Raw genomic sequence first — 24441 nt, forward strand, 5'->3', positions numbered from 1 at the left:
GCCGAAAGACAAAGAAGAAGAAGAAGAAGACATGTGCGTGCATGAACGGGACAGTTGGTCCTCAAGTTGGGTCCTGCAGAGGTGGAAGGACCACTGAAAGCAGCTGTCATCCAGACTCAGCTCCTGCAGCAAATAATGATAGTCTCTGTATTGGGAGCTTTCCACAACAACTCGCTCCATGTGATCAAGGTCCGTCATGTTAACTTGACTGACAACCAGAGCCGGCAAGTGGAATGGAAGCTCCTCCTATTTGATGACGCACCGGGGCGAATTTTCGCAGCAAAAGCAGAGCGACACACCGAGCGAAGGAGGCGCGTCTGTCGCCACGCGACCCCCACGAATTTGTAGTGTCTGATCGCGCCCTGTGTGAACACATTTTGGTTGTTTAAAATAGATGAAAATCATCATCTATTTTTGGCATTCCCGCTCCTGCCCGCATCCCGTTCATTTTCATTCCCGTCCCATCCCCAATCACGGGATTGATAAAATTTTGACTCCCATCCCACGGGAATCCCGCAGGAATCACATGACCCACGGAAATTCCTGAAAAATGTCATCCTCTAGTTTGCACACACTGCAGCAGGGATTTTGGTCCACTCCTCCATACAGATCTTCTCCAAATCTTTCAGGTTTGGAGTTTCAGCTCCCTCCAAAGATTTTCTATTGAGTTCAGGCCTGGAGACTGGCCAGGCCACTCCAGGACCTTGAAATGCTTCTTACGGAGCCCTCCTTAGTTGCCCTGGCTGTGTGTTTGGGTCATTGTCATGTTGGAAGACCCAGCCATGACCCATCTTCAATGCTCTTACTGAAGGATGGAGGTTGTTTGCCAAAATCTCGCAATACCGACCCCATCCATCCTCCCTTCAATACGGTGCAGTTGTCCTGTTCTCTTTGCAGAAGAGCACCCCCAGAGTATGATGTTTCCACCCCCCGTGCTTCACGGTTGGGATGTTTTCTTGGGTTGTTCTCATCCTCTAAACATGGTAAGTGGAGTTGATTCCAAAAAGCTCTATTCTGGTCTCATCTGACCACATGACCTTCTCCCATGCCTCTTCTGGATCATCCAGATGGTCACTGGTGAACTTCAAACGGGCCTGGACATGTGCTGGCTTGAGCAGGGGGACCTTGCTGCCTGCAGGATTTTAAACCATGACAGCATCATGTGTTACTAATGTAATCTTTGTGACTGTGGTCCCAGCTCTCTTCAGGTCATTGACCAGGTCCTCCTGTGTAGTTCTGAGCTTTCTCAGAATCATCCTTACCCCACAAAGTGAGATCTTGCATGGAATCCCAGACCGAGGGAGACTGACAGTCATCTTGTGTTTCTTCCACTTTCTAATAAATAATCATAACAGTTATTGTCTTCTACCAAGCTGCTTGCCTGTTGTCCTGTAGTCCATCCCAGCCTTGTGCAGGTCTACAGTTTTGTCCCTGGTGTCCTTAGACAGCTGTTTGGTCTTGGCTATGGTGGACAGGTTGGAGTGTGATTGATTGAGTGTGTGAACAGGTGTCTTTTATACAGGTAACAAGTTCAAACAGGTGCAATTAATACAGGTAAAGAGTGCAGAATAAGAGGGTTTCTTAAAGAAAAATTAACAGGTCTGTGTGAGCCAGAATTCTTGCTGGTTGGTAGGGGTTCAAATACTTATTTGCAGCAGTAACATACAAATAATTATTAAAAAAAAATCATACATTGTGATTTCCGGATTTTTTGTTTAGATTATGTCTCTCACAGTGGACATGCACCTAAGATGAAAAGTTCAGACCCCTCCATGATTTCTAAGTGGGAGAACTTGCAAAACCGCAGGATGTTCAAAATTATTTTCCTCACTGTACCTGTCCTGGCTGTGGTCTCTGTGTTTGTACTGTGACACGTCATGTGCACTGAGCGATCATTTGTGTCTCTGGTCAGCAGCTGGGAGGCGCCTCCGTCCTTGTGTGCGATCTGACCTGGCCCTGCATGCGTTCATGTCTGTACATGCATATAAGCATTTCATGCAACTGTGGGGCGCGAAACACACATACGGTACATGTGTTTCGGGGGGGGTGACACGCGCACACGTGCAAGACACATGCACCACATGTGTGTTGGTTTTTGCAACGCCACACTCGTGGGGGCACTTAGACAAATTTCATATCCAACTCGAAAGTGATCGTCTGCTGAATGTTTTCGTGCTAACAGCGCGAATAGCCACACATTTTCTCAGTGACAAGCGAGCGGTGTTGGATGTTTGTGTGTGTCAGCTGAAATTTGGCCAACACCTGCTGTGAGAGGGATCGAATGGGCTCTCACAGGGCACACTCTATCCTTCAGCCGCTGGTGTGCACGAATAGTTGTAGCGACACATGTACGAGGCATTGGCGGCAACTCCGAAATTTTCACGAATGGCATGCAATTCTTCCTTCGTTCGCTAGTTGGCTTAAATCGTGTTATGTGTGAAGGGGCCCTAAGGAAAAAACACTGTTAAATTTGTTAAGAATATCCATCCATCCATGCTTACTCCACTTAAGGATCATGGTGGGGCTGGAGCCTATCCCAGGAGTCACAGGGTGAAAGGCAGGTTACAGGACAGGATGCCAGGCTATCGCAGGGCCATATATAGACAGACACATACCCACATCCCCATTCACACCTACTGTCAATTTAAAATTTCCAATTTTCCTAACCTGCATGTCTTTGGACGTGGGGCCCACATGAATATGGGGGTAACATGCAAACTCCACATATTGTCAAGAATACCATATGTAGAAATATTTAAGCTCTAAATCTGCAAAAATTGTAGAGCCTAGAAAAAGAAAATAACCCATTCATATGTTTTTATGATAATATGCATTATCTGTTGGACTATATAAAAAGTACAATGTATTTCAGGCTGTCAGGAATGGTTTTTTTTAATCATTTTTGCAGGTTTAGTGGCAGTGTGAATGAGTCTGAACCCTGAACAGAGTGATCTCAGAGTGCTCTCTGAGAGAGAAAGAGAGAGAGAGACAGAGAGAGAGAGAGGTAGGGGCAGAGATTGATGTAACCTTCTCCGGGTTCTAGAATTGGCTGTGAGGCAAATATCACCAAAAACAGGGATTGAAACTAGAGGTGACAGTCTGTATTTTCAGGAAGTGGTCAAATTAAGTCTGTGTGACATTCCATCACTGATTTATTAATAGAAACATGATGAAAACAGAGTTTATTGTGTTCGTGCATACATTGACCTCAGAGGGTTAACTTACACATGATTAACTAATTAACTGTGGGGGGGGGGGGGGGGGGGAATCACAAAATCATTTAGTGGTCATGAAAATGTATTCAGATTAAGCATATTGATGATGCATTCACCTCATAAATGACAATCACTCTCCCCTGTCAAAGTAGATAAGCTGCTTATATATAAGCAAAAAGTATCATATCGATATCACTATCTCCATCTGCATTAGAGACACTGGTCCTGTATTTACTCTGTATTGGATCAATACCAAATTTCTGCAGTATCACACGTCACTCGTCTCTGCTTCCACACCCAATGATGATGGTGAAGATCATGCTAGCAGCGATTAATGACATCATTGTTAATGCATAATGCGGGTTCTTGGAAAAAGACCAAGAAGTTCTAAATCCTGCAGATTACTGCAGACACAGTTTTGTTGACAGAACGCTGAGGCAGATAAGCACCAGACGTCCAATCAAGTCTTCACTCACTAATTGTTGAGGAAAGTGTAGTGACACGGACCCACAACAGGGGGAGCAAATGAACGGTCAATAGATGAGCCAAAAGGTAACAATTTAATGTTGTGAATGTGCACAACGAATATACAGACAATCTCAGAATCTGATAGCAGTCAATACACAAAGGTGACGTGTGGGCAGGCTCGAGGATAGAAGACGTCTGTCCTGAGAAGAGCCGGAACCACACGATTTCCACCGCCACCGAACCTGGTGAATACTGGAGCCGCCAAGTCCCGAATTCCCAGGTGATCACCGTCCCCGACTGTCGGATCTGGTACTGCTGGCGAGGAGCACAAACAGTGAGACGTGGGTGTGTGCACACCCAGTAACAAAAACAGTCAGAAGGTGGAAAGTCACCTCCACCTCTAATACACACTCGTGCAGCTCCTGTCAAACACTTATCTGGTTGGGGTGTGAAGCGAAGCCGTCGCGGATTACGCCAACCTCACTGATAAGGCACTCCACAGGAAAGCAGCTGCAAAATGAATTCAGACTAGGACACAGTTAGTTTCTGGCTGAGGATATTACCTTCACAGGTAGATGATATCTCGGCAATGAGGTGGAGATGATGTCCGGTCTTTATGGAGTGAGATGATGTAGAGTAGAGGGGTGACAGCTGTCAAGAGATAATGAGTGACAGCTGTCACCCCCGGCTGTGTCCGTGGCGGCAGCGCCCTCTCGTGCCTGAAGCCCGCACTTCAGGCAGGGCGCCCTCTGGTGGTGGGCCAGCAGTACCTCCTCTTCAGGCGGCCCACACAACACTAATCCTCAGATTCCTCTAATCTGACCTGTGCTGGTTAATTGAGTCTTTCACTTTTTCTTCCTATCGCTGTTGCTCGTGCTGGAGCTGTGAACCACGACATGCAGCAGCTGGAATTCCTAAGTCCTCGCTCATCTATACACTTCGTTCCTTTTCACAGCGGCAGCTTGTTTTAACTGTCACTTAATCTTGTCAATGAGCTGATGATCACAGCGAGATGACAGTAAATCCTACACACTGTAGCCTCAATGAAATGAAGTGAGGGAAGCCCACAAGTGGGTCAGTTCAGTCTGGTCAGCTCAAGTTGCATAAAAGTCCCCATTCAGCGTCACACACACACACCCTGACCATGTCAGTGGGGCGGCATAGCAAAACAATTGGTCATTTTGTGATAAAAGCATAGACTTTGGCACATGTATTCTAAATTAACTAATGTTTATTTTCAGATATGGAGCCATACTGGAGCTGACCTCTAGTGAGCTACAGGGGTCAATAAAGAATTACACAGGGGTCAAAATATAAAAATGCCCCAATCATGTTGAAAACTATACCACATTATTTGTCTAATCATAACAATTCCAAAAAGGTATAGTTTGGACTATCTATGACTGAATTCCTTGGAGTTATGGGGTAAAAACAGCAAAAATGGTGACAAAGGTCATTTTCAGTTTGTACAGGGGTCAAAAGTTAAAGTTACTCCAATTTTGGTAAAACATGATGCAAATTATTAGTTGAAATAAAAGAATTAATAAATGGAATAGTTTTGACTGTGTTAAATGTTTGGTCTCCAAAGTAATGATCAAACAAGGTCGATGTCCATTGGATTCTATGCCGTATGACATATGTTACCCCGTAACATGATAGCTAAGCATGACATATGGTGCAAACTATTCCTTTTTAAAATGCTATTAATTCAACTAATAAGTATTATTGTTATTTTAGGCATTTACCACATCACGTTAGAGTTAACAGAGCAAACTTTCAGGCACGTCCCTCCGTCACGCTTTACATAATGAGCTGTTACGATTTGCGTCATTATCGGCTCCTTCCCTCCTCCAAACTCTTCTGTCTGTTTTTATCAACTGAGACAATCATCTGTTTTTTTCTCTAAGGACCTCCTTTGGCAAATTGTGACCTTCTGAATTTACTCTGATGGCATCTTTTCTTTTTTGGTAACTTTGACAGGGTATTCTTGTTCTGGCAGCTGTTGACAAAGGGTTTTCTCCCCCTTGACCAGGGAAAGGATTCTTTTGTGATCCATCACACATGATATCTGTGGTCTTCTGGGCCTTTTGGTATTCTGAGCTCACCACTGTATTCTTTCTTTTAAAAGACCGTACTAAATAGTTGTTTGGACCACACCTAATCCTGGATTGCTTCACTGGCAGCTGTGAACAGCTCTTTGAATGTAATATCAGACGGTTAACAGCAACAGATGGCAAATTCAGAGCTTGACATCTGTTTTATTTGATTGCTTTGAAATTAAATAAAGAGAGTGTAATACAAACCAGGTGGGGTAATCTCTGCAGGACTCACCCAGTTTGGACTCCACTTTGTGCATAAAGCTGCGGTCACATTAGCTACAAACGACGGCAACATACAGTTGGCGCTGTTGCCTGATTCGCATTCTCCGGGCACGTGCCCTACATCTCCATAAGATGTCTTTTGAGGTGTTATCTGGTTACAAAAACAGCATTTTTTGATTTAGAAGTGTTTATTTCTCGCAAACTTTTACAAAATATACAGACTGTTGCCTTTTGCTACTGCAAAAAATGCCTGTTACTTGCTGTCACTTGTAGTTAATGTGACCAGAGATTTTGGAGTTTTACTGTCGCCGTAAGGACGGCCCATGGCGCCTGACGGCAATCTGCGCTCCGAGGCGGCGATCTGCGCTCCGAGGCGGCGTCATCTCGCTGTTTCAAGCTGAAAACGTCCTAATTTCAGGCTCTGTGGACCCAAGACGTCATGAGATAACAGAGAACTTTCAGAAGAGTTCGGGATCAGGAGTTTATGCAGACATTCCTGTTGTGTGTGGGCCGCCAGAAGAGGAGGTACTGCTGGCCCACCACCAGTGGGCGCTCTGCCTGAAGTGCGGGCTTCAGGCACGAGAGGGCGCTGCCGCCATGGGCACAGCCGGGGGTGACAGCTGTCGCTCATTACCTCTTGACAGCTGTCACCCATCTACTCAACATCATCTCACTCCATAAAGACCAGACGTCATCTCCACCTCGTTGCCGAGATATCATACTTCATTGGAGGTAATATCCTCAGCCTTTTGTAAATCTGTTTATTGTGAGTGTTTGCAGGAGAACCGGTCGTTTTTGAGGAGGCTGTGCAAGACGGCGCTCCTTTTCAGCTGAGACCGCTGCAACGCGCTGAGTGTGAGGTGGAGGTGGCATTCCCACCGTTATTGTTACTGGGTGTACACACACCCACACTTGACTGTCTTTGTTCTTCGCCAGCAGTACCAGATCCGACAGTCGGGGACGGTGATCACCTGGGAATTCGGGACTTGGCGGCTCCAGTATTCACCAGGTTCTGGGGCGGCGGAAATCGTGTGGTTCCGGCTCTCCTCAGGACAGACGTCTTCTATCCTCGAGCCTGCCCACACGTCACCTTTGTGTATTGACTGTTGTGATATTCTGAGATTGTCTGTATGTTCGTTGTGCACATTCACAACATTAAATTGTTATATTTTGGCTCATCTATTGACCGTTCATTTGCGCCCCCTGTTGTGGGTCCGTGTCACTACACTTTCCCAACAATTCCACTGTTAAAGGAGATTTTGTAATGAAAGAACGTGCTGGCAGATTCGCATGTTGGGCCGGACCCGACCGCGGGGGGTCGCCACAGGTAAAACACCTCCATTGGAAACCTTAACGGACAAGTTGGAACATGCCCAGCTGTTAAACAATTTCTCAGATACTCACTTGTTGAAAGCCACCAAAAGCCGCCTGAATTTTACAAATGGTTTTCAGCACGGAGGTGTTTTTCATGTCGCGGCACAGACGTCGTCACGGATCCGACTCGGCAAATTCGTCCACACGTTCTTTCATTACAAAATCTCCTTTAACAGTGGAATGTCCGGGTAAACTCCTGATGCCGGCTTCTTCTGAAACTTCTCTGTTCTCTGACGACGTCCTGGGTGAACAGAGCTTTAAATTAGGATGTTTTCAGCTTGAAACAGCCAGACGGACGCCACCTCCGACCGCGCAGCGCCGATCCGCTTTGTGAGCTGTGCTTAAAGCGAAAGAAACCCCACAATCTCTCATCAGCCGTTAAACTTAACACCGAAAACCAGCTGAATTTCTCGAATAGTGTCCACACGGATATCCCTCACCGGTCCTGAAAAAATTTGATAAAGCAACGCGCGCCGTCTCCCTGCAGCGTCTCAGACAAAGAGATTCCGACGGGAGGGGGAGTCCACACCTCACACAAAGACTTCCCACAGGCGAATGATGTCACCGACAGGCATGACAAAACTCACGCATGCGCACGAGGGTTCAAGCTTGTCTGACGTAAAAACATATGAATCAAATCCATTTATTTTTTGTAAAAAAATAAATAGGACCGCTTTTTATATCACAGACCTCGTATATCATATAGCAGACAAACACAGTGATATTTGAGAAGTGAAATGAATTTTATAGGATTTACAGAAAAAACAAAATTAACAAAATTAGGCAGGTGCATAAATTTGGACACCCCAACAGAAAAAATACATCAATATTTAGTAGATCCTTCTTTTGCAGAAATAACAGCCTCTAAACACTTCCTATAGATTCTAGTGAGAGTCTGGATTCTGGTTGAAGGTATTTTGGACCATTCTTCTTTACAAAACATCTCAGGTTTGTTGGTTTCCGAGCATGGACAGCCCACTTAAAGTCACACCACAGATTGCCAATAATATTGAGGTCTGGGGACTGAGATGTCCATTCCAGAATGCTGTACTTGTTCCTCTGCATGAATGCCTTAGCAGATTTTGAGCAGTGTTTAGGGTCATTAACTTGTTGAAAGATCCAGCCCTGGCGCAACTGCATTACTCTCCCATACAGCACTTCCTTATGCAAAGTGAGCTGTATAGTTAAACGATGCACAGAGACACTATCTGCAGCAAGATCATGTTGTAGGTCTTTGGAGCAGGTCTGTGGGTTGACTATGACTGTTCTCACCATCCTTCACTTCAGCTTATCTGAGATTTTTCATGGCCTGCCAATTCAGACCTTAACTAGTACCGTGCCTGTGGTCTTCCATTTCCTCACTATGTTCCTCACAGTGGAAACTGACAGCTGAAATATGAGATAGCTTTCTGTATCCTTCCCCTAAACCATGATGTTGAACAATCTTTGGGTCATTTGGGACTTTTGGGTCATTTGAGAGTTATTTAGAGGCTCCCATGTTTACACTCATTAGAAGAAATGCAAAGAATGGAAACATTTGCAAATGGCCACCTTAAATACCTTTTCTCATGACTGGACCCACCTGTGTAAGGAGGTCAAGGGTCATTGAGCTTACCAAACCAATTTTGTGCTCCAATAATTAGTGCTAAATGTACTTAAATCAATAAAATGACAATGCCCAAATTTATGCACCGGCCTAATTTTCTTTAAATAATTATTGCACAGTTTCTGTAAATACTAGAAACTTCATTTCACTTCTCAAATATCAGTGTGTTCTTCTGCTATATGACATATTTAACTGAAATTTCTGATCCTGTGCACTAATCATGGTGTCTAATCAGCATCTTGGTATGACACACCTGTGAGGTGGGATGGATTATCTCAGCAAAGGAGAAGTGCTCACTATCACAGATTTAGACTGGTTTGTGAACAATATTTGAGGGAAATGGTGATATTGTGTATGTGGAAAAAGTTTTAGATCTTTGAGTTCATCTCATACAAAATGGGAGCAAAACCAAAAGTGTTGCGTTTATATTTTTGTTGAGTATATGAAACCTGTAAGCATACCATAATGTGATATTTACAGGCTAATGTTACCAATGAAAACCTGCAAACATCCCATAATGTTATGTTAACAAACTATTGTTAGCATGAAAACTTGCATGCATCACATACAGTGCATCCAGAAAGTATTCACAGTGATTCACTTATGCCACATTTTGTTATGTTACAGCCAGTGGTAAGCACAGATAACCAAAAAATTTACTTCGATTACAGATAATCAGATAACTGAAAAGTTATCTTTGATAAAGTTAAAACAATAAACCACCCAAAAAGTATCAGAAGTTACAGATAACCGATAAATTCTAGTATTGTCTCCGGTACACTTGCAACTATTAACAAGCTGATTAACACCATGATCGCCTCTGGTAGCATCAAAAGCGACGACAGACCCAAACAATGAGTCAGCACTTCTGTCTTTGAGCATCCTGCTCTCTGTTGGAAGCTCCAGTTTACTACATAGCTTCAGCAGAAATGCAGCTGAAAAAAGCCACAAAGCTCAACTCTCTACTTAATCACAATGCTGCTGTCAGGTGGAGGTCTTGGAAAATAAAGCAATGCTGACTTATGGTTTGGTGTAAATAAAATGAATACTGATAGAATAACTCCATTAATGTCAATTCTGTCATTTGTGCAAAGTTAAGATATAACATATATTTTTTAATGTTGAATAATGCACTAATTCCGAAGTTTTGTAACAAACAGACAGATGGCATTCTGGGTAAAATGTGCCTCTGGGGTGAATACTGCTATGAACACTACTGGCCAGTAGATGGCAGTAGAGACCTTGAAAACTTGCCAAAACAAAATTCCAGATAATCTGTGTCTGCTACTCTGCTATGTTTAAGATGCATGGAATTTAATAAACGCAAACACAATAACAACATCAACTCAGATAATATATTCATGAGAGTTTTAGGCACTAGAGCTTAATGCTGTTGTCCCTGGAGCCTGATCAGAGTGTCTCAAATGCATTTCTCATGTTGTGAATGTTCTGAGATTACCCTATCATACCCATAATGCACCTGGACACAGCATGTCAACACTAAAACCTTACAAAATAGCGCATTACTTTAAAACTAAAACATATATCTGATATTTTCACTTTATAAAACTTCAGACATGACATTAATTTAAATAACTTGTCCGAAATTAGTTTGATTACAATTTGAACCATAAGTTCAATGACAAGTCTGGATGACTTGGGTGATATTGCCAGTGTATCAGTATGGGTTTAAAAGAAATTATTATTATTTTTTTTTTTTTTTGGTGGCCAGTTCTCCTTTGCCTGCAGAGGATAGCGTGGTTTCTTCTAGAAGCAGCTCTCTTCTGTTTGCAGAGGATAGAACTACACATCTGCTGCAAAACATTTAATAGGAAGGTGCTCAACTGATTTTAAATTTTATAAGAGTTTGTAGCTGTTCAGCTTTGTTTACCATATTAACGGTCTAACAATTATCGGACAAAAACTTATCGGAAGATAATTAGTCCGATAATGGTTTTCAAAGTTATCTGAAAAGATAATCCAATCATGAAAACATTATCTTCAATAATGATTGGTTATCGGATTATCAGAATTGTGCCCACCACTGGTTACAGCCTTATTCCAAAATGGATGACCTTAATTTTTTTCCTCAAAATTCCACACACAATATCCCATTCAGTTTGTTGCACAAGATTTGGAAAGGCACACACCTGTCTACATATAAGGCCCCACAGTTAGAGCACAAACCAAGCATGAAGTCAAAGGAATTGTTTTTAGACCTCTGAGACAGGACTGTCTCAAGGCCCAACTCTGGGGAAGGGAACAGAAAAAAATCTCTGCTGCTTTGAAGGTCCCAATGAGCACAGTGGCCTCCATCATCCATAAATGGAAGACGTTTGGCTCCACCAGGACTCATCCTAGAGCTGGTTGCCCGTCAAAACTGAGCGATCGGGGGAGAAGGGCCCTAGTCAGGGAGGTGACCAAGAACCTGATGGTCACTCTTTCAGAGCTCCAGCATTCCTCTGTGGAGAGAGGAGAACCTTCCAGAAGGACAATTATCTCTGCAACAATCCACCAATCAGGCCTGTATGGTAGAGTGGTCAGATGGAACCCACTCTTTAGTAAAAAGGCACATGGCAGCCTGCCTGGAGTTTGCCAAAAGACACCTGAAGGACCTTGAGCATCAATGGTGTCAGACAATATCAAAAGACATGACCTTCAGCATCAACAGTGTCTTACACTATGTAAAATTGGTTAAAAGTACAACATGAAAGGTTTAGACCATGAGAAACAAAATTCTCTGGTGTGATGAGACAAAGACTGAACTCCTTGGCGTGAATGCCAGGCCTCATGTTTGTAGGAAACCAGGCACCATCCCTACAGTTTAGCATGGTGGTGGCAGCATCATGCTGTGGGGATGTTTTTCAGCAGCAGGAACTGGGAGACTAGTCAGGATTGAGGGAAATATGAATGCAGCAATGTACAGAGACATCCTGGATGAAAACCTGATCCAGAGCGTTCTTGACCTCAAACTAGGACAATGGTTCATCTTTCAGCAGGATAATGACCCCAAGCACACAGCCAAGATACCAAAGGAGTGGTTTCAGGACAACTCTATGAATGTCCTTGAGTGTTCCAGCCAGAGCCCAGACCAGAATCTGACTGAACATCTCTGGAGAGATCTGAAAATGGCTGTGGACCAATCCTCCCCATCCAACCTGATGGAGCTTGAGAGGTGCTGCAAAGAGGAATGGGCAAAACTGCCCAAACATAGGTGCACCAAGCTTGTGGCATCATATTCAAGTAGACATGAGGCTGAAATTGCTGCAGAAGGTGCATCAACAAAGCATTGAGCAAAGGGTGTGAATAGTTATGTACGTTCAAACCGGTACTTCTCACCAACTTCACTCCCCTCCTATCACCTCCATTTCTCTCTTTGGCCACCGCATTCCCCTTTCTCCCTCTGTTACAAACCTTGGATTCAAGTTTGACCCTCACCTTTCTTTTGACAACCGTGTCACCCACATCTGCAAAACGTCCTTCTTTCACCTCTATAATATTTCCAAACTCTGTTCTTCCCTTTCCCTCCCATAAGCAGAGAAGCTCATCCATGCCTTCATCTCCTCCAGGTTGGACTACAGTAATGCACTCCTCATTGGGATCCCTGGCAGGAGTATCCAAAAGCTCCAATATGTTCAGAACAGCGCTGTCAGGGTCCTGATGAGGGTGCGGAAACACGAGCACAGCACCCCCATCCTCCACACCCTCCACTGGCTCCCCGTTCACCTCTGTATTGAGTACAAGGTCCTCCTGTACACCCATCACTGTCTCCACGGTGATGCTCCCACCTACCTCACAGACCTGCTCACTCTACACACCTCAGGGAGAACCTCAGGCAAACAGCACTGTCTGCTCCTGTGCAGGACACGGCTCAAGACCATGGAGGACCAAGCCTTCAAGGCCTCTGCTCCCCATCTGTGGAACACTCTACAAGACCACCTCAGGGCCCCACAGACGGCCAATGCTTTTCAGAAAGGACTAAAAACATACCTTTTTAGAAAAGCTTACAGCTAATGATATTAATTGATGTGTATATTTTTATGATGTTTTTACTGTTATTTTTTGTCTTTGTAGCACTTTGAGATTTGGAATCAAATATAAAGTGCAATATAAATATTTTTATTATTGTTATTATTATTGTGATTCCTTTGTTTTTTAAATAAATTTGCAAAAATTTCAAAATAACTTTTTCATTTTGTCATTATGGGGTGTTGTGAGTAGAATTTTGACAGTAAAATGAATTTACTCCATTTTGGAAGACAACAAAATGTGGAAAAAGTGAAGTGCCGTGAATACTTTCTGGATGCACTGTAACATGCATCATACAATGTGAAGTGCCAAGTGGGTAACGTTAGCATGAGCTGAGGGCCTCCAATGAGACAAACATGATTTATAATGTACTTAAAAACATACTGTATTTTCTGCACCATATGGCGCACCTAAAAGCCTTAAATTTTCACAAAAATCGGCCGTGCGCACTATAATCTGGTGCACCTAAAAGCCTTAAATTTTCACAAAAATCGGCCGTGCCTTATGTGCGCACTGAATTCCAAAATCTGTAAAAATGACCGACGTTGTCTTTGACTGTCGGAATATCGGACCATTTCCTGCTGACACAAGGACATAATACGTAAAGTATGTACGCTAGCAGCGTAGAGTATGTACCCTGGCAGCGATAAATCAATCGGAGAACATTACGTAATACGTAAAGTACGTACGCTGGTAGCGTAGAGTACGTACACTGCCAGCGATAAACCAATCAGAGAAGGGTCCGTGAGTCAGTGGTACGTACACTTATCTCCACCACTCCTCCGGTAGTTACCGTATACTACAGGTATCCTGCAAAACAACATTTGTTTGTCTAAGGACCCCCGAAAATGGCGACAGCGAAGAGACATGCTTACGAGGCAAACTGCAGGCTATCAGTTACGTGGTTGTTCATGGGAATAGAGCAGCTGCGAGAGGAAACAAGAAAATTAACTGCGCCAAGTTAAAAAGACCAAATGGAGTTTCCGCAGAAACAAAGCGAGGTGGCCACAGCTGGAAGACCAGCTGTTCAATTCAGACACAGAAGATGAAGACTTCGATGGATTTGTGACAGAACCATAATAAAAAATAATGTGAGTACCATATTGTTAAATACCGGTAGTTCAAAGTTGTTAAAAAGTTCAAATAAACTCACCGTTTTGCTTCCGTGACTTTTTTTTTTTTGTAGACTATATGTTTTAGCGTGCACCTTTTGTAAGGGTTAAGTACCCGCTAATTGAGGCTGCGCCTTATAATCCGGTGCACCTTATGTAAGGGTTAAGTACCCGCTAATTGAGGCTGCGCTTTATAATCCGGTACGCCTTTTGTAAGGGTTAAGTACCCGCTAATTGAGGACGCGCCTTATAATCCGGTACGCCTTTTGTAAGGGTTAAGTACCCGCTAATTGAGGCTGCGCCTTATAATCCGGTACGCCTTTTGTAAGGGTTAAGTACCCGCTAATTGAGGACGCGCCTTATAATCCGGTGCACCTTATGGTGCAGAAAACACGGTAGTCAGAGCTGCAATTTTGCTTAGAAATTCTTACTGCACATCTTCAGGAAATGTTACATGTGGCCTGAAAGAAAATCACTTTTTCAGTAAACACACAAACAAACTAACCAAAATATTCATGGAGCTTAATTTCTGTCACCAGAGCCAGAAGAATCATTCAGATTATTCTGTCCAGTGCGGTCAACTTTAAAAAAAGTGGCTCTAAATCAAAGGCTGAGAAACTCTTAAACTCTGGACCTGGGCAAGGTCGAAGCTGGGGAGAACTGAGACATGGTGACATTCTGCTTTGTGCAAAATTTTTTATCTGAATCATAAGACAAGGTGAATAACATCGTCTGCAGAAGCAACAAGGATGAAACCATGGGTGCAATTTGATGGGGGATGGGGGGACATGTCCCCCCCCCCACCTTTTCAACCTGGGGGGACAGAATATGGTATGCCCCCCCCCACCTTCTGACATATATGTGTGTACTTGAAACATGCTATGCCAGTCTTATGTGCAAACCATGCCAGTCTTATGTGCAAACCATGTCAGTCTTATGTGCAAAACCATGTCAGAATAGTATCTTTGTTTCTGCAAGTTTGTATTTTTAGCAGCATTGACTTGTTTACAACACCTGCTTCTTGTTTGTCACATACAGAATTTTCTGGGACTGCATTTGCCCAGATTTGAAACCAAAAATAGTTGCCTCTAGGGACTAGTGTCTACACATAAGTATCAATGGACCATATGCTAATTTACTAAATTCTGAGAGTTAGAAAAGGAAATCAGAAAAGCTATCTGGGACCTCAGAAAGCCCATCTGCAATTATTGCTTGATCTCCAAAATCAGTCTATGCAAGCAAAATTATGTTCAGTATGAGTGTTGTCATTAGTGCCACTTTGAAAATTAAATTTATGATAAGTAATTTATCCTAAACTTATGATCTGTTGTTTTTTTCAAACTTATGCAAAAACAAATCTTGAGAAAAAAAATACAGTATGCGATAGTTAAGAGCCTGTTCTTTCATATTTATGAATACATTTTATCACATTGCCGTTGTTTTTTTTAATGAAAACTCAACCTATCATTGGTTTTGAGTTCTTATCACATTATCAGGCTGGATGGTCTGGAATAGCTGGACACAAATGCACGGCTCAGACAAACAGTTCTGTTTTTTAGAAGGTTTTACTATTGAGGATAGCGGTGGTCGGTACACGAGTAAGCAGTCCAGAAAAAGCAGCAGTACAAAAAACATCAGGCTATCAGGCGTGGTCGAAGCAACAGGCTGGACGTCAGGTACACACAAAGAGACAGGCAGGACTATGGAACGCAGGAACAGAGCTAGAATGAGGGCACAAGGCACGACAAACTGGCGGGGAACAAGCACACCCAGAGAACTTAAATAACTGCAGGTGGTGATCAGCAAATCAGGAACAGGTGTGCATGGAAAGCACCAGAACTAGGGCGTGGCCAGAGAGCGAGAGAAACACCCATCACCAAGATCCAAGGGAGAGAAACAAGAGAAAGAAAGATATGCAGACCCAAGCATAAAACCCCAGCAAGAGAAGAAACCAACCAAATCCAACGAATTGCAAAATAACAAACAGAACAAAATAAAACAGAACACCCAGCAAAACTCAAACCTTGACAGTACCCCCCCCCACAGCCGGCTCCGGACGGCCCAGGCACAGCAGGACGAGAGTCATGAAACTCACGGATCAGAGCAGGATCAAGGATGAAGCGGGAGGGAACCCACGACTGCTCCTCGGGCCATAGCCCTCCCAGTCCACCAAATATTGAACCCCATGACCACGGCGGCGAGAGTCCAAACGCCGCCAAATGGCAAAAACAGGGCCCCCACCCACGAACCGGGTGGAGGGGGGGGAAACGGCTGGGGGGCACAATGGGCTGGAATGAACAGGCTTAACATGAAAGGTTGGGTGGATACGCATAGTCCTCAGGAGGCGGAGGCGAACAGAAACCGGATTAAAGACTTTGGAAACCGGGAGTGGACCAACGAACCCGGGAGCCAGTTTTCTGGGCAGTCCTTTAAGAGAAAGATGATGTGTCGAGAGCCAAACATTCTGTCCAGGTCCGTATGCAGGCACAGAAGACCTTTTACGATCAGCCGCCATCTTATAGGCCGCTGAGGACCATAGGAGGGCCCTACATGCCCGCTCCCAGGTTCGTCGGCAGCGGAGGATGAGTCCTAGGGCAGAGGGGACAGAAGAATCAAGTGCTGTGGATGGAAACAATGGAGGCTGATGACCATACACTACATGAAATGGAGAAAAACCAGAGGATGTAGAAGGGAGACTATTGTGGGCCAGTTCTATCCAGGACAGTTGCGCAGACCACGAGGCAGGATGCTGGGAGGCGAGAATCCGGAGTCCCTTTTCTAACTCCTGATTGACACGTTCTGTCTGTTACAAGTAGGCCCCCAAGAAATAATCTCTCCCTTAGCCCAGTCAAAATTGGGACCATATTTTTGTAACCAGGGATGCCCCAAAATAGCCAGGTGAGTCATTTTTATCAAAAATTTGAAAACTGATCAATTCAGAGTGGTTTTCAGAAATTATCATCTGAACTGACTGAGTACGATGGGTAATGCACCCCACTTTATGGCCATCCATGGCACGCACCACCAGAGGGCTTGAGAGCTCATACAGTTTAAGGTGTAGAGATTTGGCCAGAGAAGACAAAATCAAGTTCGCATCAGAACCAGAATTAACAAATGCAGGCACAGTAATGGATGAATGATCAGATATTAATTTAGCCAAAATCACGTTTTGTGCTGAGGAAGGAGAAATTATGTTTTGACTTACCCGAATCTCAGCTTGTGGCCACATGGTGGCACCCCTGGCTTGACAATAAGTTATCATGTGACCGGAACGCCCACAGTAAAAACAAAGTCCGCCTTCACGGCGTCGCCGCCTCTCGGAGGAGGAGAGTCGAGTGTGACCCAATTGCATTGGCTTCTCAGTGCCGCGGAGTGGGGATTCCGTGCTGACATGACTGGAGGAGGACGAGAGGGCAGGAGATCTTGTGGCGCGTCGAGCAGGAAGCTGGACATCACGGTGAGGAAGGTCCTGCAGACATCGGTCGGTCCGTATGGCGAGTGCGATGAGCTGGTCAAGCTCCTCAGGCAATTCAACGGCCACCAACTGGTCCTGAATGTTTTCAGCAAGACCCTGAAGAAAAACATCATGGAGTGCCGTGGGATTCCATTCGCTCTTGGCTGCCAGAATGCAGAAGTCCATGGCATAGTCGGCGACTCGGCGTCCACCCTGCCTCAGCCTCATGAGAGCATGGACTGCTTCACACCCCGGAGAGGTGTGCTGGAAAACCGATCGCAGTGCCGCTGTAAAAGCCGGAAGAGACGCACAGGTTGCAGATCGGCGACCCCACTCTGCTGTTGCCCACGCCAAAGCACGACCGGTCAGGTGAGTGATCACGTAAGCTATCTTTGTCCTGTCGGACAGGAACTTACATGACATGAGCTCAGAGTTTAATTCACACTGAGTAATGAATGGTGTGACGTCACCTGACTCGCCGGAAAAGCGTTCAGGCGGCGACAGCAGGTTGCAGCATTCAAGTTCCGGTACAGAAGCCGGTGAAACCGTTGGCGGTCCTGAAGGTGGCACACTGGTGCTGCCGGTGGCTGGAACAGTAGAAGCCTGATGGTCTAACACTGACAGTAATTGTCCCATCAGGGTGCTCACCGACTCCATGAATGAGTTCTGGCATTTAGCAAGGTCACTAAAACGGGAAGAGAGTGCGGTGAGATGATCCTATTGCTGTGTGAGCTGCTTACTGTGCTGTTGTACCGCCAGCTGAAATGGGTTAGAGCTGGCTGTGTCTATCGTTGGCCAGTTTGTACTATCAGGCTGGATGGTCTGGAATAGCTGGACACAAATGCACGGCTCAGACAAACAGCTCTGGTTGTTAGAAGGTTTTACTATTGAGGATAGTGGTGGTTGGTACACAAGTAAGCAGTCCAGAAAAAGCAGCAGTACAAAAAACATCAGGCTATCAGGCGTGGTCAAAGCAACAGGCTGGAGGTCAGGTACACACAAAGAGACAGGCAGGACTATGGAACGCAGGAACAGAGCTAGAATGAGGGCACAAGGCACGACAAACTGGCGGGGAACAAGCACACCCAGAGAACTTAAATAACTGCAGGTGGTGATCAGCAAATCAGGAACAGGTGTGCATGGAAAGCACCAGAACTAGGGCGTGGCCAGAGAGAGAGAGAAACACCCATCACCAAGATTCAAGGGAGAGAGACAAGAGAAAGAAAGAGAGGCAGACCCAAGCAGAAAAACCCCAGCAAGAGAAGAAACCAACCAAATCCAACGAAATGCAAAAATAACAAACAAAATAAAACAGAACACCCAGCAAAACTCAAACCTTGACACACATGTGGTGATACCTTATTTACACCAGGATGTTAATAATATCAATGCTGGTGTAACAGAGGCCAGCAGGTGTCGCTGTGCAGATGTAGTTAGTAAACCTCACTCCCAACAGCTCAAAAAGATTCTCTGGTCACAAGGCCAGAGCCCTGGGTTTTAGCCTTCTGGTTAGAGAGTCCAACTCTCATGCCGGAGCTCATGAGTTTGCGTCCCGAGGGGAGCGAATGGGCGGAGTCATAACAACACAATGCAGAGTACAGCCGCTACACTGGCTATTCTCAGAATAAAGTACTTATATCCACAGTTTCAAATTGCATAAGTCAAATGGTGTCCACTTTATGGTCTTCTCAAAACATTAAAATTACTGTTCTGGATGCTCAGAATGCATCTGCACTTATCTAGAAACCGTTGGCTTCTGGGGTCCTAAAGCGGCCCCCAGACCCCCCGCCTATGGACTTTGGCCCTGCGGGCCTCGCACTTTGTCCCCCCCAATTTCTAGTTCTAAATTGCGCCCTTGCATGAAACGTTTCCCTCGTGTTTGACTGGTGTTGCTTCCTCTGTGCACATTATTCAAAAGGCAGACATGCCTTTTGGTGCAAAACATTTAAAAACTTACACATTTAGTCCCTAATGCACGATCTGAAGCTTGCATTCTTCTGAGTCACTGCCCAGCCTGGGCCTGTCAGCAGCACTCACAGGGAGTGGAGGGAGGGAGTTAGGGGGGGAGACAGATGAAGTGCTCAGGGTGGGGGACGACTGGAGGGAGGGAGCAGAGGATAGTGTGGGAACACAGTGAAATGAGAATGGGATCTGAGGATTTTTTTTCCCTCTTCTGCAATCATTCCTCGGATCACTTCTGACGGTTGAAATGATCTCGCTCTGGGTGAGCGAGCGAAGCCAATGTAACCATTTTTTGAGAGTGTGTGTGTGTGTGTGTGTGTGCATCATTTCAGTTAGCTGGGTTTGCAGTGACTCTTCCTATCAGCCTCCTCCTTTCTCATCGTTCAGCTTTTGTCCCGGCCTTCAGTCTAATGTTACTTGGCCTGAAAAGGCTTCGGCTCAGCCGACGGGAGTAGTGATGTTTCCAGAGTGGCTTTACCTCGGCACCCCCCCCCCCCCCCCCCCCCAAAAAAAGAAACCCCTGCCAATCTGAACTGGAAAGGAAGAAGGGGATGAAGAACAGGGTGGAAAAAAGGATGAGGGACAGTAGCCAAGTGCAAAAAAGAGGAGCCGAGCCAGCGTGGTGGGAGAGAATAAAACACGGTGGTGGAGACAGGATAGGGTCAAATTTGATTTCACACCTTGAAATAATGGCAGGGGCTGACCTTCGCCCCCAAAAGGTCTCTAAACTGGTCCATCAACCGCCATTCAAAGGAGCCAACAAGGAGCCTGACAGAACACCACCTGTAATCTCCCGTGTTTTATGTCGGCCCCAAGGCAGGGGCCCACTCACACCAAACCTACTGCCGCCACCGCTGCCTTTCACAGTGAGATGGCGGGGTGACTGCTGATTGTTGACAGAGTTCACAGGGTTAAGACGCAGGGCAGCTTTGGGGCTGTGGATCCTGCTAATGACAGGTGCCAACCCAGTTTGAAGAAAGCAACCCAGATAAGTCGCCCCAGCTGGCTCCCGGACACGCCGCCTCCCGTTTGACCCCTGCTGTGAACTCCAAAAAAAAAAAAAAGCTTCATTTGCAACATGTAGTATGTTGGGAAACGGTGTTGTGACCGCAAGACTGGAGGTGACCTCGTGTTTTTATTTACCACTGCGGCGCAGCTGAGTGAGTCACCAGCAGGCTTTGTTCAAATTCCTGCACTGACAAGGGAGGAGCGCAACATCTTTATCCAGCTGTTTGGACTCGGATCGTGTTCACTGTGGCTGCTACGTGGTTTCTACAACGATGGAAAATATACCACGGACACGCTGCAGAATCACGAGCGCAGCTCCTTCTGAGAGGTGACCGGGCCTCTTGTCAATAAGATGGTCACACTTAACGGTTTGTTGGCTATTAAAAAAAACACATAACCACCAAAAAAAAAAAAAAACACCCGTCTGTCTGGATCTGATTGCGGTTCTGGACCCGCCTGAAAATCTAATCAGGGCTTCCTCAAACCAAATCCTGCTTCACTGAAATCCACTGATTACATAATAATATGTTATAAATTAATGTGCCACATTTGTGGTGAATTTTCTGTTATTTATTTATCTGAAAAATGGCTAAAGTCAAATTGTAAATACGTTGGGAACATTTCAGCCACTTTTCAGAAAATTATTTGTGAAACTTTGGATCGTGCTATAATCAAACTGTAAATGTAACAGCGATTGAGCCCATTTCATTTTACATATTTGTTTGTTCATTTTTTATTTTTTTTTTTATAGCTGGGATGCTGCTGCAGTCAAACTACAAACACAGAGGGAAGGTTTCAGAGTCACTTTTCAGGAATGTGTTGCTGACATAATTCCTTGAACCACATTGTTTCTTTGTTAGTTTTTTTGGTTGCACATGTTTCTGTGTATTTCTGCATCAGTAACTCAAACCACTTTAATCCAATTTGAGCCAAACATGGAATCATTAAGGTGCAGCCAAGAACAAAGTGTCTTCATTTTGAGGAAAAATTCATTCAACGTCAAGGTCATAGACCAAGGCCAAAATTTGGGCCCAGTGCTTTGATAAAATAGGGGATATTTAGGATGACTGTTTGGATGAACTGGGTAAAGATAAACCTGTTGAAAACTAAAAGGAAGCCACACATCATCCATCTACTCATCCCATGACATTTGACCTTGGACGACCTTGCTAGATCAACATCAAAGTCATAATTTAAATCAAACCATTTGGAACAATACGTGTAAAAGCTTTATGTTGGTTACAGATAAACTGGCTTAGAACTGATGAAACACTGCAGCAGCTCAGAACCAAATATTCTGGTATCAACAGAGTGTTAATTTGCATAAATTTGTGTTAAACGTGTACAGTGCAGGTGTTACACTCTGAGCACCCAGTTTGTTTGGTTTTTTAAGCTGCAACAGACCTTTGATTAAACTATAAATGCAAACTTCTCACTGAGGAAATAAAATTTGTTGAACTCTTGATAATGACGTAATTACATTAAAACATGTACATAAAGTTTTTTATATGTTTTCAAATATATCACTTACATTAAATGAGATTAACTTAATATTTTGTTTTGAACTAAAAAAAAATGCATATATCTTTGTTTTTTGTATCCCGTTGACAAAATTTATTTCATTAAAGTTATTTTTTTTGTTTTGTTTTTTTTAGAATGCCTAAGAAATATTTCAAATACGTTTTTGAGGAACTTCTCGCTAAGTTTTGGAGATACAGTTTCCAAACAGAACAGATTTATATTTTCATGGCATAGAAGTGAAATTTAAATATACATTTGGTTCTTGAAATTTCCTTATTTTTTCTGGAGCAGAGCTTGTTCAAATCAAACTTTATGGTGAAAAAGATCATGTAGTGACACTGTAAAACCAAAAGACTGCCGTGAAATAATAATAATAATAATAATAATAATAATAATAATAATAATAATAATAATAATAATATCATGAAGAGGTTCATTCATAAGTGGTTAATTACCACTGCCGCCCCCTGCAGGCTGATTCGCGCATTCCCCGGGCCTACCTTTTGACGTCTGCAGCAGTTTGTACAGCTTCTCGTTCGTGCAGACGCCGCGGCCGTGCAGGAGCGCGTGCAGCGGCTTCTCCTCGCCGTTCTTGGGCAGGCACCGGAGCCCGCGCGTGCACGGCCCGGTGTAGACGCCGCACGGTTGGCCCTCGTCGAGCGCGCACGTCAGGCAGCAGCCGCAGCCCGGCTCCTTGACCAGCTGACAGCCCAGCGGCACCGGCGGGCACATGGACAGCGCCTTCTGATCGCACGGCTCGCACGGCACGTACGACGAGCCGCAGCCCGTGATCGCGCTCAGCAGCGGCACGAGCACGGAGGAAAAAGTCAGGAGCATGGTGCGATGTCGTCTGATCTGCTATCTACTAAACGCTGCGGTGAACGGTTTCTTTGCAGCAGGTTTGAGTCCAAACATCAGGCGCATCCACAGGTGCCTTTGCGCACTCGAACCCGCGGGTGTCACCGCATCCGCTGCGTGCACAGGCAGCCTTTTCCGGTGTCCTTCAACCTTGCAGTCACCAGGATTCGAACAAGCAGAAGCAGTAATTATAACAACAGTAATTGTAAAGAAACTGCAGCGCGCGTACGTGTGACGCACGGCACCGTTTACGCGCAGCCTCTTCAGAAGAGAAGACGGCGCGCGCTCCCTGCACTGAGCAGAATAGATGATGCGTGTCTATGAGCTCGCCTTTTCAAGAAGCAAAGTGCCACAGGCGAAGCTTCTCGACGGTTTATGTCAAACAGCGTTCGGAGGGGGGAGGCGCATTTGCCAAGTCCGCGCGCGCTGCGACGCTGATTTCACAGGGCGGGTGCTGGCACGCCTCCAGATCTGCCAGATATCTGACACGAAGAGACCTTCTGTCAGTGTTCATAGGTTCCCAGGCTGCGCACAAAAACATCCAGGACATCTGACTGCAAAGTTTGAATTGTAAGACAGTGAATTCAACCGCATCCGGTGCCAGATTAGTTAAAAAAAAAAAAAAAAAAAAGCAAAACGCAGAGATCAGGGATGTGTTTAAAATAGAATGAAAAAATAGGGGACGCCAGAATGCTCGTAACACTTTTTGTCAGAGGGGTTGAATGATACATTGCATATCATGGAATGATTATCATGAGACCATTAAAAGTCACAGAGACTGATGGTGGTGATTCATTTGCTGATGGATGCAGATTCTACATCTGTGGTGCCACAGCTGGATTGGAGCACGGCTTTTTAATACAATTGATCACTATTTTTCTTGAAGCAAAAAGTGCGTAAGTCCCGTTGGCTTCTCCCTTGTTTCATTTGGGATCTGCTACAGCAGATCCGAGGTGTTGATTTTCACAGCAGGTGCCCTTCCGGTTGCATCGCCACATTATGTAGAGAATGGGCTTGAACTGGGAACCTTCTGCTCTGGAAATAAGCACTTGACCAAAACCCCCTGCCCAGGATACTGTATTTTGCTGGAAACAATTAAAAATTATTTTGATACACAATAAATCCTCTATCCCACTTCATCATGAAGCTGTATAATTAAGGATACAAAATGCAAAACATGCACTGTGCACAATTTCTCCAATCACAGTCATAGAAGCCTACAAGTGTCTTCTGGGTTGTCTGGGTGTCTTGGTGGCTTTCCTCACTCTTCTCCTTCTTGCACAGTCACTCAGTTTTTGAGAACTGTCTTCTCCACACAGATTTACCATAGAGTGCCATACTGTTTGTATTTATTCATAATTGATGTAAATAAAGTTCAAAACATAGTCGTTTGGAAATGTTCATGTATCCATCCCCTGACTTGTCTGAAGAAAACTGGCAATAATACTGGGTATTATACCAAAGGGGCCCATTACTTACCCAACCCATCATCTTGGCTTTTATATGTTTAATT

At 44.6% G+C, this 24441-nt stretch overlaps 1 protein-coding gene across 2 annotated transcripts in view; it reads right to left on the minus strand.

Moving 5' to 3' along the window:
- LOC117517300 (insulin-like growth factor-binding protein 5) overlaps positions 1-23309 on the minus strand; it is a 46294-nt gene extending 22985 nt beyond the window's left edge. Inside the window, exon 1 of one of the 2 annotated variants that reach the window (XM_034178291.1) lies at positions 22571-23309. In XM_034178291.1, the coding sequence (XP_034034182.1) occupies positions 22571-22907 (337 nt within the window). In that variant the 5' untranslated portion in view covers positions 22908-23309. The remainder of the gene's footprint in view (positions 1-22570) is intronic. The other variant, XM_034178283.1, reaches the window with a different exon arrangement.
- Between the last annotated feature and the right edge of the window lie 1132 nt (positions 23310-24441).

The sequence above is a fragment of the Thalassophryne amazonica genome, chromosome 1, assembly GCF_902500255.1.
Source record: "Thalassophryne amazonica chromosome 1, fThaAma1.1, whole genome shotgun sequence".
Taxonomy (NCBI): domain Eukaryota; kingdom Metazoa; phylum Chordata; class Actinopteri; order Batrachoidiformes; family Batrachoididae; genus Thalassophryne; species Thalassophryne amazonica.